The sequence below is a fragment of the Drosophila mojavensis genome, unplaced genomic scaffold, assembly GCF_018153725.1.
Source record: "Drosophila mojavensis isolate 15081-1352.22 unplaced genomic scaffold, ASM1815372v1 contig_36, whole genome shotgun sequence".
Classification (NCBI taxonomy): domain Eukaryota; kingdom Metazoa; phylum Arthropoda; class Insecta; order Diptera; family Drosophilidae; genus Drosophila; species Drosophila mojavensis.
This window is the reverse complement of record NW_025318858.1, coordinates 22,926,901-22,945,428: the sequence shown is the minus strand read 5'-3', so window position 1 is coordinate 22,945,428 and position 18,528 is coordinate 22,926,901. Positions and strand designations below refer to the sequence as shown.

General features: G+C 40.5%; 2 protein-coding genes across 5 annotated transcripts in view; one reads left to right on the top strand and one right to left on the bottom strand.

The window, feature by feature from the left end:
* The window catches only part of LOC6577582 (TNF receptor-associated factor 4), a 25,777-nt gene extending 10,450 nt beyond the window's left edge, over window positions 1–15,327 (top strand). Inside the window, exons 1-2 of one of the 4 annotated variants that reach the window (XM_002003501.4) lie at window positions 4,709–5,257; window positions 13,364–15,327. In XM_002003501.4, the coding sequence (XP_002003537.1) occupies window positions 4,985–5,257; window positions 13,364–14,560 (1,470 nt within the window). In that variant the 5' untranslated portion in view covers window positions 4,709–4,984 and the 3' untranslated portion in view covers window positions 14,561–15,327. Of the gene's footprint in view, window positions 1–4,708; window positions 5,258–12,739; window positions 12,835–13,038; window positions 13,058–13,363 lie in introns of those variants that run through there. The other 3 variants (XM_032728722.2, XM_032728723.2, XM_044008592.1) reach the window with 3 other exon arrangements.
* Window positions 15,315–18,528, bottom strand: LOC6577581 (vacuolar protein sorting-associated protein 53 homolog). The gene is made up of 4 exons (XM_002003500.4): window positions 18,316–18,528; window positions 17,729–18,241; window positions 16,502–17,670; window positions 15,315–16,435 (listed from the first exon to the last, which is right to left on the bottom strand). Exons 1-4 carry the CDS (start codon window positions 18,418–18,420, stop codon window positions 15,538–15,540), a joined length of 2,685 nt encoding a protein of 894 aa, XP_002003536.1. The 5' UTR covers window positions 18,421–18,528; the 3' UTR covers window positions 15,315–15,537.

Sequence of the window (18,528 nt, the reverse complement as noted above, 5' to 3'; positions counted from 1 at the left end):
AAATTGGTGTTAATTTTGGCTATAATATTATTTTAGAATTTTTGATTTAGAAATATAAAGTTTTAATATTTGTAGAATAGTATTATTATTATAAAATGTATTCTGAATATTTGACTTTTGGTATTTCCCACAATTGTTTACGTATATTTTATATGTTTACCTTCATTATTTATTTGGCTATTCTTTACAAATATTCCCAAAATTCTTTAACATATATAAACATATTTCTATATCTATTAAGTGATCTGGCTTCCCACAGTCTTTTATTTTTTGCTACTTTGTCTGAGTCCAGCCTCTGCGCATTTTGGCTTCCCAGAAACCCAGAGAGCAGTACTTCAACTGCTATGCTGTCTGAATATCTTTTAGCAACGCTAACCATCCGCAACTAATGCCAGACAAGATCGCACAGGGCCAAGGGCTTGGAATTGGAAGACGGATAGGGATCGGCGTGTGCGGTAGCCCAGGCTCGCCTTTTTTTGCCATTTCGTTCAGTTTGTCATCAGTGGAATAATAAAAGATCATAAATAAATAGCTGAGAGGATTTACATTTCACGACGAATGCTGCCAGTACGTCCATAAGTAAGTCCGTTTCTCCAGCTGTCCGTCGGTCCTTCTGTCAGTCGGTCGGTCACACTTTAATTAGTGTAGATAAAGCGAGTCTGAACGGATCTGAGAAATGTACACAGAGCAGACTTCAGAATGATTCATGCAGTGCTGCCTGCCCAGCCAACAGCCTCTCGCTCTCTCCCTCTCTCTCTCTCTCTCTCTTTCTCTCTTTCTAGCTTTCTGATTCAAATGGAGTTTTGCATCTCGCTCTGGGTAATTGATACTCGAGGTGTTGATTTGTAAAATAAAATTAAAAAGCAACAACCACAGCAAGCTGTTTGCTTGTAAACAAAACAACAACAACAATAAACAACTGAATTTTCGGGAATTTAGATAAGCCGCAGAATATTTTCATTCGAAGTGTCCACAGTGAACGAAAATAAAGAAGCAGCAAAAAAGTAGCTGAGATAAAGAAGAGAAAAAAAAAGAAATGGAAATGAAAACCAGGACACGCCCATTCTCATGCTCTGTCTCTCTATCGGTAGATCCGCTCCGAACTGATGTGGGTCCCTTTGATGGACTGACAAATTGACAAACTGATTGCTGGTTGCGACTAGATATACCCAACGGGCGAGCTTGATAAGCCACAGCCACTTTATCAGCTTTGCCCACAAATATTTGATCTTACTTCTTGTTTATGAATGTTAAATGTTGAATGTTTACGCAAGAGATTAATGGTTAGGCGCACGCCTTCCCATTTTATGAAAAGTTTCCGAAAAAAAAAAAAAACAATTTTTTTTTATATAAGTCGAATTTGTTATATACTCTATAGAGGAGTTATGTAAATAAGTTATTAAGTATGCCTAGGCATAAATCAAAAGTGAAGCTGTATTTAAGAACTACGAGCTCATATTCAGATAAACCACTTTAAGCAATTTGATCATCATAAATTGATTGATTTGATCATAATTATATAGAGTATATTAATAAATTCATATCAAATATGTATCGTTATTATGTTTATATCATATCCTTATATCAAACATCGCCATTAATATACTGACCGAAATATTGTCTGATTTGCAAGACATCAAAGTTCTTCCGCTGAAAATAGTAAGATTCATGTACTAAGTTACCTTAGATCTAATAGTGTATACAATCGTCACCATTCAAAATATATCTTTGTTGAATTCATATTACATCAGTTTGAAGTTTTGAATTTGCTTTTATTTTTTGTGTGTATTTCTTGCCACTAAACTCTTAATTAAGCAAAATCATGTTTTGATTGGCAGTGGAAGAGGAAATATTTTATTGTTAACGGATGTACTTATACTGTTAAATGTATAACAATATTATATGTATATAGACATATATATATATAGAGCATGTTATGATCTCAGACAAATTGGAATTTTCTGTAATTAACTTAGATGCTAATTAGGCATCTAATTATTGACATTGAGAAATTGATAAATTCACAATATTTTTGACTTTCCTACATACAATGTAACACAAATTTACATTCCCGTTTCTTTCTGATATTAATGATTGAATGAAAATTAATTATTATATGAAAAATTAAAGCCAAATAATATTGTTGCCAGATTTGTTGTGAAAATTCACACAGAGTGAGAAATAATATGAGGGAATTGTAGGAAAGATGACTTTAGTTTTTTATGGTTCAAAGTTTATATGGAATTGTGTGGTACAGCTATGGTACTCAATGTACTACAGTTCCGTATGGCGTAGTATACTATGCAAAAGTATGATATTGTATAAGACATTTGTAATGGGGAGATTTTCTACTACTCCATTCCATCTATTCTCGATTAGCTTTGAACATGATTCATGCAAGATATCATAACTATGCTAATAAAATAACACTCATTTTTGTAAAAGAAATCTTGTATTTGCCTAGAGTGCATAGACCATATTACAGACTATATATGTATGTACATGAGTAATAGTTCGAACAATGCAAAATCTCTAATATTCAAATGCAAGATTCCATAAAATAGTTTATATGCTCTGCACACAAAAAAGAAATGAAAACAAATTCCTTAATGCCTGGCATTCTTTTATTCCACTGCGGAAATGTGCACGTAGGATGCATAAAATATGGCTACAGAGAGTATATACATATGTACAGAGGATACTACGCTGTATCCTTTGTCTGCCTATCCATGCGACACCTTTAACAAACTGTCAATAAGCGCATTGCTTCGACCAAATAAAACAGCTGCCAGGCACACACGCACACAAACAGACATATATGTATGTATGAGAGAGTTTCCCATTTCCTTTTTCAATTTTCCTGCTGCTATGCGACCACACATTGTCCTCTGCTCGAACAATGCGCATTCGCACTGATTGGCAATGGAATGCATCTGCAACAGTTATGGCCGACACGTGATGTCAAGATGCTCTGGAATTTAGAAATTGGCGGGAATGTGTAGTGAGCAATGGGCCACAACTATGCGAACTAATTAGCAGCTGGCCAAAAAACCAAACAGAGCGCGTACTTTCAGCGAGGGCTTGAACAGCAAAAATACATGAGCTTGAAATACCCTAAAAAGTGAATGTCTAGCATATGTCTTATATATAAGCTTATATAGACTTATAATCTTATATTATAATATAAGATAGTATAAGAGTTTCATATAACGATTAGACTTTCTGTGAAAATTAAGTTGATAAGATTATATATAAATATATGCTCGTACTCTGTTTACAGGGTATTCAAACTTTCAGAGTTTGAGCCCAATTCCTAGCCAGATGAAAATGCTGTCAACGTTGAGCTGGTAAGCGGCTTTTGTGCCATTAAATAAAAAGAGAGATGCGAGGTGAGAGAGAGCGAAAAAGAAAGAGAGAGAGCAAGACAGAAGCAGCAGCAGCAATGATAGAGAGAGGAGCCAGAGTTGTTTTAGCCAACTCTGGAGATCGCTCTGCGTTCCCTCTCTCTCTCCAGACAGCTGCTGTGGCACTCTCTCTCTTGCCAGCTTTTCTTGTTGCCCGCTTTTGTTTTATGCCACATATATATTTTTTTTCGGCAACGGGCCACAGCTCAACATGTTCAGTCAACCTTGGCAAGGCCGTTGTTGCCGGTTTTTTAGAGTCTGTGTGTGTGTGTGTTTGACTGTATACATTGATGTTCGCGTGGGTTTTTGGTATGTGGCCAACGGAAATGCGTTTCGTTATAATTGACAAACTCCCTTCACTGTCCCCTTCTCCTGTTGGCCAACAGCTGCCTCCATTTCAGATCCGTTTGCGTAATTGCAACAGAAATGGCTTGTTGCCATCATTAGACCACATTTCGAGGATTCGAACATATAAACCTGGCAATTACTGTAGCTACCCGCCGCGAGTGTCCTGTTGCCAAATTGAGCGGAAAGTGTTAGGGGTTGTTGTCTATCGCATATAAACATAGGGTATATCAATGTAGAAAAGTACTTCAAATCAAGTCGTTATTTCGAGATGTGGATCTAAATGTTTTATATGTGGTATGTACATTTTATACATACATATATATAAACATAAACATTTCATATATACTTTAGTTACAGTTCATATATTTTAAAGTTTTTTATTTCATTATTAAAACTATAAAAACTCGAACTAACCCAGTTTTAATTCCATAAAATTACAAAGTCTCAAATTTTGATAGATTTCTTCATATTTACTTTCGAAATATGAACATTATTTTTTACCACATCATTATGAGTTTGACCCCTTTGGAATGCCTTTTAAGAACTGCGTTTCAAGCCATCCATGCAGCGGCTGCATAGTTTTCGCACCATTCAGCAAATGCTCTCAATGCTGTTTTACATACAAAAACAAATGCTTTGGCTGGCTGCCAATTTCATCATTTCATCAACATATACTAGAGAAGAGAATTACAAAAAAAAAAAAACGAACAAACTGCAAAACAAGAGGGAGAGAGAGACTCCATATAGGAAACTCTGCTGTTGTTGCAGTCGCTGCTTCAGTTGTTTATGTCGCTCTCGCTCTAAAATGCACGACAGCTGCGCTCTCCTTGCACGAGACAGCATTGCGCATGTGTGTGAGCGAAGTGCGCCGCCGCTGCGTTGCTTGCGTGTGTATGTGAGAGCGTGAGCTGAGACCGGGTCTGCTCGGCTAGCTCTGCTGCGCGGCGACTGCGTTCATTCAGTTGCTTTCGAGCTAGCGACGTAAACGGTTCGCATTTTGTGTGCGCATTAAACTGGAAATAACAGAAGCAAATAACTGCAAATATATTCAGCAAAGTCGCGCGTGCGTCGTGCAATACGCAATCTTGTGAAATATACATACCAAATAATGAGTGCTTGAAACTGTAAAGATAAACTGTGCGAATAAAGAGTGAAACTTGGCGAGTTAATTGAAATACTTTGGGAATTCAGTCTCAATAACAAACAAAAGCAAAAACAGAAACAAAATCAAAATGGTACGCAGTCTAGCACAGTGGACCAAAACGTTAAGTTTTCCATCACGTTTGTCGCCCAATCGCAATTCCAAGGATTGCTCAACTCTGGCCAGCCCAGTGCCACCGCCAACTCCACCCCGTAACAAGACCAAAGGTCACAGCAACTGCGCCACATCGCGCAGCTCTTCTTCGACCGTATCCTCTTCCCATTCTTCGGCTGCCTCACACAATTCACCAACTCCGGGCAACAACAACGTCAATAATATGCCCATAACAGAACTGGAACAAATCGTAAGTTTTTTTTATTATTGTTACAAAGAGAGCAAGTTAGGGATAGGCAGAGCGAATGGAGGGAACGTTCCACTTCCTGTTCGGCCCAAGCAGCTGCACAAACAGTTAACCCAACTGCTGATAAAGCTCATTGACCCAATTTCTTAAGCACGCCAATTGGCATATGCACCGTATGCGCCTTAGCTTTTAGTTTATCATTAACAATCAATCAGTTCCCCAAAGGTAAATAGATCATAAAGTTGATAAATACCTTGTGCTATAAAACAGCAGCAGTTCACTGATAAGCATATTATTTCTGGGCCAGATAAGTCGGCACTTTTATGGATCATAAATAGAACTATGGTTGTGTTTGACAAATACTCAAAAAGAAAACAATATTTAATATGCAAATGCCACAGTTTCTTCATTAAACCGAAACAAACAAGTAATTGATCTAACGAAAAAGAACATTAGGAGTAGGTAAACACTTTTTAGCTCAACTTCGTTTGCCTTGTTTTAGAATTCTGCATAATCAAATTCGTTATGGTGCTGCCAGCTCGTTTTAAACTATTTGCCATATGCCGCAAATAGTTTTTAGATCAGCTTCCATTCTTTTGTACTAAATTTTCGAGCAACAGCTTAATCGAATTAGTCATGGCATTGCCAGCTAGCTGTTAGTTATTTGCCAAATGCCACACAATCAGAACTGAGTTCCTTAAAGAAACACTCACATACACACGGAGAAATCTTGTGACACATGTGCCACCAAATAGATACATATGTATATAAAAACAGAAATGAAAAGCAAACAGGATGTCGCTACGCTTGAACTGGGAATGTGAATTGGAATTGGAATTGGAATGAGCAAAGGGCGCTCCGTACTTAGAGACGACACATGTGCACAACGTGCCTCACGGTGCATGCAACTTCGAGTGTAGCCTGGGAAAATGATTGCAAATGGGACATAAACAAACCAAAAAGACAGTTAAAGATATTTCTGTCTGTTTATCTAGGCAATTGATAGCTGGGCCATGCAAGGCGTTCTCTCGTAAAGTAAATATATCTATGTAGATATTGATTATGAGAAAACACACATTAATAATAGTGATGAAACAATGGACCTCAAATTTGTTGATTTAAAATTCTGTGGGAATCGGATTTGGATTTTGGTTTTATTTAAAGTATTGATCCACATTATTATATTCTACAAAAAATATTTTCATAAAATATATAAAGAATGGCTATAAATTTTCCATAAATATAAGGGGTCTAAATTGTTATCTACTATATATCATTTTATTCGAAAGATCAAATACTTTAAAATTTTTATATATCATATCATTAGAGAGCACATACATATTTATATAATAATTTGAAAGAATATCTCTGTATTCAGCTTTATGCCACTTATTTAAGCCAAGTCCCATAAAACCCATTTTAATAGCCATACAAATCTCAGCAATTTGTTGAAAGATCAAAGTTGCTGGCGCACAGCAAGTGTTGCACATGGATGGGATGGCTGACCAAATACCTTGTGGCCTAGCATAGTTATCAATGTGTCGGTGCAGATATATGTTTGTGCCACACCCTCAAACCACGATGCAGTGGGCGATGTGCCACAGTAACATGCCACACTCTGTAGTTCCGTGGAAAATCGTGACTGTCAGCCTAGGCGCCGCTACTGCGGCGGCATTAAATGCCAAAGTTGAAAGGCGTCGTCTGCCCGGCAGTGGATCGGCAATGGTTCGGCACGGATCGGTGCGGATCGAACGTGCAACAAACAGGCAATGAACCAAATGAACCGTTAGAAGAGAAAAAATGCGCTTATATAAGTCAGAGTGTCGATGCGATTTGCCATTTGGCTAGAAAACCAGTTTGATTCGCATGATTTGTATTTTGGCCAGCTTTGGCCAGCTATGGAAAAGCGGCCAAACAACTTTTCCAATGGCAGCCAAACATCCTTGGCCAAAGGTAAACCAGTTAACTGGTTGCTGTTGTGGAGGCGTCTGCCACCAAGCACATGCCACACATATTTACAGCTAGCGTCCAGTTGCTGCAGTTGGCATCCGGCACTGGCCCAGGCACAATTTCCGCTAGATTGGAAAAGCATTTCCCACAATTTAATCCATTTCGCAATCAATTTTCCCACACTTCAAGTTGCAGACATATTTTCACCCGCTCGGAACGTGCTGTGGAAATTGACTTTTGATTAGACTCCGCGGCGCAAACTTTAGAATTTCACACTCAGCTGCTAATCAGACTTTCTGAGTGTGTGTGTGTGTGTGTATAAGTATATTTCAGCTGAGTCAACTGTTTTCTCCCGGTGCGTGTCAAAAATGTGTCAGCCGAAAATATTGTCAACAGTGGTGCTAACTTGAAAGAAACCAAAAATAAGCAGCTAGTTGACGGAAATAAAGCTCAATTTGTCATATATAGTAGAGCAGTTTTTCAGAATTTACATATATATGATAGAATTTGAGCTCCATTTTTTTTTATTAAAATATATTCAACAAATAATTAAGGTAACTACAATATAAAAAGCTAAACACAAATTTCAAGTTTAAGCAGCAAACCTCAATATAGAACTTCAAATTCAAGCTAAGTCCACTAGTATTTTCATTCCCGCTAACTTACATACATAGCTAGATTCAGTTGATAAAAAAAAAGCGAAGCTTTTCAGCACTGCTTTGGCCATAAAGAGCAAAAAGTGTTGCTGTCGCGCCAAATACCAGACGACGAACCCAACTTAACTTGGCCAACAAAAGCAACGTCAGCATGTTGTTGCTGTCGCTTCCTGTCCGGCAGCTGCTGCCCGCATCGAACGGCAGCGTTTTTTACATACATTCAGATATATATTTTATTATTACAAAACAGCTATAGCAGCTGTTGCAGCAGTTATCCCCAATAATCTACAAAAAACCAGCACAAAGTTCACCTGCAGCAGAGCGAGTATTGCAACATCGCGATGCTGCGGCTGCCGCGAGTGGGGCTATAACAAGCACCTAAAGTGTGGCAACGCTGCATTTAGAACATTTGATATTTGCAATTTGAAATTTGCAATTGAGCAGGCAGCCAAAAATAATTGCATGTAAATAACAACAGCCAGTCATTCTATATGGTTGTATATGTGAGCTCTTGGTGTTGTATGCGTGCAGGTGCAGAGCGTGAATTAGGAGAAACAGACGAGGAGACAAAAAGAAACAGCTGCTCTGCTGCGCTCTCCGACTCTCCTGTTCACCCGCTCTCTCTTCGAATGCGCTCAAAACGGGTTTGTGGCTTTTGCTTATGTTTTGTTTTCATTTTTGCAGCTGTCTGCGCTCACATGTATGTATGTATATACATGTATGTGTGTGTATTTATCTGTAAATGCTATTGTTGTAATTGTTATGGCTGTTGCTGTTGCTGCTACAGCAGCATTCGCAGCTCTTTGTGAAATTCATAAAACTGCGCATCAGCTGTTTTTTCTTTTTAACTGCTAACGCTGCATTTCAGACCTGTAGCATGCATTTTATTAGGTCAGCGCTACGCCCATTTGAGGCGTTCTATTTCATCATCATCAACGAAATAAACATAAACCAAAGCTTAAACCTGTTGCACAGCTGTTCCGAGTCAGGTACATAAACAACAATCAACAGCAATAGCAACAGCAACAACAACATAAAGGCCAGAAGACTGTGGGAAGTTTTCAGTTCTAGCAAATATATGCCAAAGCGCTCTAATTTGATACGAAAACATTCAGCACAGTTTTCGAGCCAAGCTCTCATAATAACAGTCATATGAACGCTGAAAATTGTTTAGCCAAACAACAACTAATTCCAATGCTCACGTACCAAGCACACATACAAAGAGCAGCAGAAGAAGAAGAAGAAGAAGCGAGACCCATGCCAAGTTCTGTTTGTCTTCGATTTCAACTTTTGGCCGGCATGTGGCGCCCCACTGTGCCTATGCCCCTGTGCCCATTATAACTATTTTGTTCGAACTTCGAACAATGCGATGCATACCGAACGGAAATTGCCCGCGGTGCAGTTCTAATAGATGGCAAGGTGCTAACTTGCACTCAATCTGGCCAGATTGTTCCCTGAATGAAACGTTTGATGATCGTTTTAGCATGTCGAGAAATCGTGCGTGCTTATTGACACATGAAAAACTGTTACATAGATATAAAGAACCATAAATATTTAGAAATCTTTGTAGATATTAACAAATATTTTATATATGTTATGAACCAGCATTATTATTATTATATGTATTTGATATTTCGCTCTGTGAAATTGAAGTTAATTAGAGTTTATGAAGCGGAACAGCTAATAACATATGCCAGGCACTCGCTATTAAAAAAGACCAAAAAGAGAAACAAAAAGAATTAGATGAAATGGTATATATTCGTATCTCGGGCATCCTCCCCAGAGTTTGTCTATTAATAATGTCGAAAACATGCCCAAAAAAACTTTTCTTTTTATTTGGTGCTTCGAGAAACTTTCAACAATAACATAAACAATGCGTTGGTATGGGATTTAATTGCTGCCTGATTGGGTCCAGAAGTCACCCCCAGCCCATGAGCAACCCATAAAAAAGCCAACAAAAATAAAACAAACATGTCAGCAGCTCCCGACTATATCTACGAGCGCCTTGAACTTTATGGATGAGCACCATCTTATTTTCCTGCCGCTTTTATGTGGGATTATGTTAGACCCATGCCAAGAAGCCGTTGCACTGCCAGCATTTTCTAAAATTATCAGAATGGATAAATTCTTCTCCTTATTCTTTTTTTTTTTTTTTTTTTTTGCTTTCAAAATTTAATTTTTATATTCCAAGTGCGGCCAAGTGCTGCTTGCAGCCGGTGCCTCATAAAAATAAAACTGGCGACTGTTACACGTTTATTATATTAGGTTTGTTTTTCTGACATACATATATAGGTATCCCTTTACTGAATGAAGTAAACCTTGTTCAGACTAAAGTAAATTTCATTTAATTGTAGCCCATTTGAAGCTATTTTGCAGACAAGATTGTCTTCAGATCTAACTACTTTATTGTCTCTCATATATACAAAAACTGTATATACTACTTTACAACTTTACGCTACTATCTATACTATCGAAACTCTCTATATTATCTAGGCTATCGCTAGCATCAATATTATCCATACTATCTATGCTATTAACACTTTATATACATAATCTCTATATTACCTACACTATCCATACTATCTATACTCTGTTTATGGATCTTAAATCATTAGTTATCCTCTGTCAAAAAAGAAGCCGTTGTCTCTTGTTTCATTCTTTGTGTTAATTAATTTTGCTTAAGCTTCTTTTTTGTTATTGTTAATTGTTAAGCTTGTTTTGTTTATTTATTTATTTATTTATTTTTTTTTTTTTTTCATTTATATATTTTTTTAAACAATGTTTTGTTTTGTTTATTGTTTTTTTTTTTTTCTGTCTGCTGTCAGCGCTTTCATTTTCATGGTCTGCACGCACAAATTGAATTTTAAATGATTCGAGTTTTATATAACATGATTTGGAGTGCAGCAAATGGATTTTTTTTTTTTTCAATTTTAGCATTGCATAACATTTGGCAAACTGTTTTTTAAGTGATATTCGTTAATCATCTAACTGGAGTTCAATGTACAATGTAGCTAAAGACGCCCCAACATATAAATTGTTCGTTGTCTTCAAGGCAGCTCAGCTTATTTACCGAATTGACATCGGTCTAAGCCATTATATTTATATATTTTTCCGGTTCACTTTAATTATATAGTATATAATCATTTGAGCTTTGCTGTGTGGTCCAAAACTCAGACTCATAGAAAAAAAAATATATATGTATATATAAAACTGGAGTAATTGCTTGTATAAAAAGTCAATGATCTCTAGCTGCCTCCCTCTTTCCCCGCCTCTACCACATCTTGATCTGTCTGTCGCTGTTCCTGTTTGATTTCCTTGTAAACAGTTGGCATTGCTCTCCAAGTTGACAAACAGTCGTCGGCCTTTTGATCTCCTCGCCAGTTTTCAATTAATGTTTACATCATTTACATCATGTTTACACAAACTTCATTTCCTTAAATTTGTTTATGCATCGAGAGATATGCTTTGGCTGCATGAATCTTCGGCACCCAATTCAGAAATTCAGCTAATTGGTCAACAGTTTCGTGGAGTTCACATAAGAAACTGAAGTTCAGTTTTTGATGCTCTTTTTTAGTTGACATAAAAATATGAAATCTATGAAGTAAGAATAGCGCAAAACTTGTTTTCAAGCTAAATTAAATTACCAGCAAAAGGCAATTCCATAGAAATGTATATGTACATACATACATACATGCAGATGTATGTGTATGATTATTATTTTTTTCTCATTTTTTGTTTTATTATTATTTTTTCATGCTTTACGCCCATTCCAGAGCGAGCGACCCGGACGGGGCTCGGCTCATGTGTTAATTGCTTATTATATATCTTTCATTTTGATGTCATTCTCTCTCACTCTGTCGCTCTCTTGGGGAGATGTTGTTGTAGGCCTGTGCGACATGTCGAGACATGTTCATTTATCAAAACTCAAGCCACGCTCAGCCCGAAGCGCCGTCGAGCTGCAGATAAGGTCAATTAAAAGAGTCAACCGGAAATGTCGCGACGCTCGGTTAGGAGCTGCAAAGTTGTTGGAGAACGAAAAAAAGGGGTACTGGGGTATCGATCATACACGCTCGCACATACGCACCGATAAACACACATGTGTGCCTGAGTACATATACAGTTATGTGGCAATGCCTGAGCAAAGACTTCACAGTGAAATTCAATTGCTTTTACTATATGGAATTTCCGAAATAAACAAAACATTTCCACTCATTTTTCACATTTAAGAGTGAAATTTGCAACAGTTAGTTATACTTCACTTCTTCATCAATCAATCAGTCAGTCAATCAGCTCAGGAATTTACATTGTCGCATTTAAACATTTTTCTTTTTCACATGAAAAATTTCCTCTAATTAGATTGCATATTTTCGCATAATTTCTTATATATGTATATGTATATATAATATAGCAACGCGCCGGATGTTAGTTGCTGCGCCGCATTCCCTGTTAGCCACACCCCCTGCTCCCCCTGCGTTGTTGTAATTAAGAGAAAAGCAGGCAAAGCAAAAGAAAAGTATGCAGCGAGCTCGCCTCGAACCCAGGCGCATGCACAAAATGCAGTCAAGCAAACCCAAAATGGGAGACAGGAAGTGCCTCTATGCGTATGTCTAGGTGTGTGTGTGTCTTAGAACATGATCAGTCATGTGTAAACAGTTGACGACTCTTAGATGTGTGAGGTGTGGTAGCTGCAGGTAGCAAATCTCGCTTTAGGTAGCTCAACAAAAATGAAAGAAACCTGAAAATTAAATGAAGAGGTTGGGCTGGCTAAGTAGATAAAACACCTATGTAGCTACATCCTTAAATATGGCTTATCAGTAGATAGGCGAGAACAGGAATAAGGAATAAGGAACAAATCAATCACAGTGAGGTATAAAAGTCTTTGCCTAGTCTGGCACCTACAACAGTCGAGAACTGCAAGTTCGTGAGTTGAGTTCGATGGGTTTTTGGCAACGTTTTGGCAAAGTCAAGTGTAAAGTGAGTGATAAGGATATTGTATCTGAAAGATATTTTAACTGTAAACATATATTTTAGTTGAAAACTATGCAAATATATTTTATCTATCGCATCTGGATCTGGACTATGAAAGATAAATACTTAAGCATAGTTTCACTCAATAGGCTAATGAATATTTCAAAGGCACTAAAGATATTGTATCTTATAGATACTCTCCTCATTCGTTCACCAAGTAGGCACTTAAGTTAGTATTCTTATACATACATATGCATATATGGGCGTATGATATCTGATAAATATTGTACTTGGAACATCTTGTATCTGCTAGATAATTTTACTTTCAGTACGCATGTAGATACTTATTAACGACTACCTGAAATTAATTTTTAGAAAAACGACGATCTTTGATCTTCCATAATGAACCATTTATCTATGTAACTGAGAGACTCTTTTGGCAACTCTAAAATCCTTTTCCTCAAGAACACCTATCAATAAATATATAAGAGTTCAGAAACTCCCACTAATTGCTCCTCTCCTTTATAATTTGCAGATCTATCCTGGTCCCGATCCGAAGCAAGCGATAATGGGCTCGCTGGTCTTTTGCATACACCACAAGCAGGGCTGCAAGTGGTCGGATGAGCTGCGCAAGCTGAAGGCTCATTTGAACACATGCAAGCACGACGCCACCCAGTGCCCCAACAAGTGTGGCGCACAGATACCGCGCATCATGATGACCGATCACCTGCAGTACACCTGCACGATGCGCCGCACACGCTGCGAGTTCTGCCAGAGCGAGTTCTCGGGCGCTGGCCTGGAGGAGCACAACGGCAGCTGCGGCCAGGAGCCGGTCTACTGCGAGGCCAAGTGCGGCCAGCGTGTGTTGCGCGGTCGCATGAGTCTGCACAAGTCGAAGGACTGCGCCAAGCGGTTGCGTCGCTGCGCCCATTGCCAGCGCGAGTTCTCGGCCGACACGTTGCAGCTGCATGCGGCCCAGTGTCCGCGCACTCCACTCGCCTGTCCGCAGCGCTGCGATGCGGGTCCGATACCACGCGGCGAGCTGGAGGCGCATCTGCGCGACGAGTGCCAGTCGCTGGCTCTGGCCTGCAGCTTCAAGGAGGCTGGCTGCCGCTTCAAGGGTCCGCGCCAGCTGCTGGAGGCGCATCTGGAGAGCAGCGCCGCGGCTCACTTGTCGCTGATGGTGGCACTCAGCAGCCGCCAGGGTCAACAGATCCAGATGCTCAAGTCGGCGGTGTCCAAGCTGTCGATCAACTACACCGGCACGCTGCTCTGGAAGATCACCGATTGGTCAGCCAAAATGAATGAGGCGCGCGGCAAGGACGGCCTGGAGCTGGTCTCGCCGCCGTTCTACACCTCACAGTACGGCTACAAGCTGCAGGCATCGATGTTTCTCAATGGCAACGGACCGGGCGAGAACACCCATGTCTCGGTGTACATCAAAGTGCTGCCCGGAGAATATGATGCGCTGCTCAAGTGGCCCTTCTCGCACTCCATCACCTTCACGCTGTTCGAGCAGGGCGCCCAGAGCGGCCAGGGCGGCGTGGCCGAGTCGTTTGTGCCCGATCCAACCTGGGAGAACTTCCAACGGCCATCGAACGAGCCCGATCAGCTTGGCTTTGGATTTCCACGTTTCATCTCGCACGAGCTGCTGCATAGCCGACCCTTCATCAAGGCCGACACCGTCTTTCTGCGCGTCAAGGTGGATCCCAGCAAAATTGTAGCTGTCTAAGGAGAAAGTAAAGAAGAAGAAGACGGCACCAGCAAGGATGACTCCCCATTTGTAGCCTTAGGCATACTCGACTTCCTTAAATACCGTGTATTTGAATGTGAGAGTGTGTGTGAGACTAGCCCTGTGTAAATAGAACTTAAAAAGAAGAAGAGCGAGAGCTTCGGGCGTTGTTAGCCAATTGTTTGCTAACTGGCCTATGAATGCTGATCAGCCACGCCTACTGCGTAATAGTCATATAGCTTATATACATACATACACACCAACATTAATATATATACATTATATATACAACTATATATAGTAACTATATAGGTTTTGCAGTGCTGGAATTAAACCAAAGCATATTAAACATAAAAACAAACAACAGCAAGAACAAAATTTCAACAGAAATATTCAAATATTAATTTTACGCTCTAATTTAGTTCGTGTCTTAAGTCATTTGTTATAGAGATTTGTATTTTTGTGTTCGCTCTCATTGGCGACTTTCAAAACTTTCAAAAGATCTTCAAATTATAGATCATACGGTTTATTTTAACAAAAAAAAGAAAAGGAGAAGAGGAATTTCCTTATTTAGTTATCGCATGTACATAAAATAAACGCAAACCCTAGATATCTAAGAGCTCCACAGTGTTTAAGCGACCAACTTAGTCATTAACGAACATCTAAGATATATACAATTTTCAATATAGTCACATAAGCTAATGGTTTTAAAGCTAAGAGAAGTCAAAAGTCTATAATAAAAGCAAATACCATATTTAGTAAACTTATTTTGTGTCTTTTAATATTATTATCAATTTTTTTCGAAGGCCTAGAAAAGGCTTAAAAATATATGTATATATTAGAAATCTGGTCAGTTCATAATGAATACTAACTTTAAGTTAGGCTTTCGAGGGAAACAGGTTTTGTTTCCATTCAGAATTACATCGAACTAATTGAATGGAATGTTAGATTTAGTATTTACTAATTAGCGCATTTGACTAGGGAAACCGTTTCTTGAGCAGGCTCTCCAGTTTGCGGATGCCCGTTTGGGAACTGCCATCGGCATTCTTGTCCGCACTGCCCGTGAAGCTGCCCACGCTGAAGATGAAGGCGCGCTTAGGCGTGGCATTTGCTGCGGTAGTGCTTGCTGTCTCTGTGGCGTTGGCTGTAGGATTTTCTATTGCCTCTGGCTCCTCCGTGGTAGGCGCAGGCGCGTCAGTAACCGTTGGTGTCTCCTCTTCGCTCGCTGGTGCATCCATCAGTCCACTAACCGCCGCCGCGGAGGCTGTGTGCTTGAACAGATCAATGAGCTGCAGCTGATCGACTCGCTTCACCGCCTTCATGTCCAATATTTTCTGGTACTCGGCTATGGTTATGTCCGGGAGTAGCTTCAGCACCTGCTGTGTAAAATGCGCCGGCGGCTGGACGGGCGTCATGACCACTTTGATGATCATTTCGGCACGCGTCATATCCTTGACCACAACTTTGGTGTAGCTCGTCGGCGCCTTGCGGTTCACACTCGAACCTACTGAAGGCAGCTCCAGCAGCGCCGTCTTCAGCGAATGCGTGTCCAGCAGCAGCTGCTCACAGCCCAGCACATTGTTGGAGCCATCCGACAGAGTCAGCTTGCATCTGTAGAGCACATTGATGAACTTGGGTATGAAAGCGGCAACAAAGCGATGACAGAATTGTGTGAAGTATTTGCGGGAGCTGGCGAGTGTATCGCGTATGGTGGGAACCGTTTGCTTGAAATTGCTGCAAATGCTGCTAATGAACGCGCTCTGATCGCCCACGTTGCTGATGTGCTGCCACTGCACCTTGGCCATGGCCTGCAAAGAAGCCTCACAGCCAGCCTCTAGATCCTGGACGAGCAACTGTATGCAGTTGGAAATGATGCTGTGAGAGCAGCCGATTTACAATAATTAGTTTTTAATATATAATTTCAATAGAAAATTCTCTTACCGGTGGAACACATCCTTCTCCTCACTCATATCTATTTTGCTAACATAAGCAGGCGTTACTTTCTCCTTCAGTTTATCCTCCAGCTGTTGCACCGTCTCCAGGCAATATTCACCTGTGGTCAAGACACAGCAAATACGCACAAGATCATCCCGAGCGAAGCGCTGAGTGTCGCCCTCTTTCAGAAAGTTGTGGAATACCTGGCCGGCAGCTGTGGACAGATTCTGCATGTCGCGGGTCAGCAACGAAACGCTTTTGCCAATGGAACTGCCCGTGCTGCTGGTCACCACCTTTGGCGTGCTGCCCTCCAGCACTTTGGCAGCGTATTCGCGTAAATACTTTTTGAACACCAGTGCCAGATCGTACATGGGCTGTTCGTTGCTCAGCTGATTACACTGCACCATGCACTTCTTGTAGAAGACAAAAAGATCACCCGAACTGGGGTAGACGGTGGTCTTGGCCTCTGCAAACTTGTACGGCTCCTTCGACATCTCAATGAATTTCTCTAGCAACTCGGAAAGATTGCGATCAATGCTGCGTATATAAATATCCAAATGTGGCTTAAAGCATTGACCAATCTGGTCGTGGAATACAGTTGCGGTGAGCGGCGCCTCCGCTGTCGCTGGAAGTGTGAGCACACGCGTCTGCTCGGCGGGCGTGGCGCCCAAGGTGATGCCCGTAAAACGTTTGGAGAGCAATTGCTCAAAGGCTTGCGTCTTATTAATGGCGAACAGCAGCAGGCGTACATCAATCTCGTTCGTTCGCTTGGCCATGATCTGCGATAGCTGTTGACGTGTCTGGCGACAAAACTCTACCGTAATGCGCTCGGACACCTCCCAGTCGAGCGGAAACACAGCGCCATATTTATCCTCGAAGTCGAGCAAGTGACGCTTAAGCCAAGCATAGCGTTTATCGATCTTATCCAACCAGGCAATGTCCTGATTCTCGTGAAACAAATGCATATACTCCTCCAGCTGTTGGGCTATAAACCATTTGAGCAGCTCCTTCTTTACCTTGGCGTCCAGCACAGACATCACCTTGCAAGCATCCGCCAATTGATTCAAGCCCAATTTGTGTTGCGTGGAAGGTTTGCTGGCAAAGGCCTCCTTAAAATCCTCGGTGATTTGCTGAGCCAGTGTCACTTGAATTTTGTCCACGCTTTGGGAGAGATTCTAAAATATGAATTGATGTGATTATATGACAATCTTTTCCTTAGTTGAATATCCCCACCTTGATTTCCTCAATGTCCGAATACTGCTGGAAATGCTGATTCACTTCGGTAATGGCTTGCAATGGATTGAGAATCTCGCCATAGGAGCGACGCACAATTAGTTCATTCAAGCTCTCAATGCCCCCGACAAGCATGTGCAAGTGATTCAGAGTAGTTATAGCTGAGGTCAGATTTCGCTTAGCACAATCCAATTGCTTTATATCACGCGTAATTTCCTTGACCATTTCCTCGGTGCGTTCGGCACGAGTTTTCACATCAATAATATGGCTGTATAGTGAACTGATCACCTTCTGTGCCTCGCACAGCGCTAGTTGCCCATCCTGGCCCGTGTTCGTCTGCCCACGCACCACAGAGCGAATATTATCATCGATTAGCGAGACTTCGCATTGCATTCGCTGAATTGTCTCATCGATGGTGGCCAGCGACTGCTCATTGGGAAACAATTGGTTGATGTAGTCTACAGTATTGAAATCGGGGGCATCCATGGGATCCTGTTCGTCCGTTTTCAGGACCTTCATAAAACAATTATTTTGATAATTATTGCAGAGCTGTCACAATCGTGGCATATGTTTGCCATGTCACTTACCTTGTCTATAACCTGCTTCACTTCCTTGGAAAAGTGTATTTTATTGTTGCCCATCGATGGAACGACAGCGGTATCAGCCGCTGTTGTCGCCGCAGGCTCACTCATCTTGTTTTCCAGCAATATTCCTCGATTTCTGACAGAGATTTTAGTCGAACACAACTTTTTGCAGTCCGCGTCATAAATGCCATTCACAGTGCAACGCGGACATTGTAT

Coding starts and splice junctions, on each gene's coding strand:
- LOC6577581 (XM_002003500.4), bottom strand. CDS start 18,420: ATGAGTGAGCCTGCGGCGACAACAGCGGCTGATACCGCTGTCGTTCCA. Junction 17,671..17,728: donor CGGACATTGAGGAAATCAAG/GTGGGGATATTC, acceptor TTCATATTTTAG/AATCTCTCCCAAAGCGTGGA. Junction 16,436..16,501: donor GAGAAGGATGTGTTCCACCG/GTAAGAGAATTT, acceptor CTGCTCTCACAG/CATCATTTCCAACTGCATAC.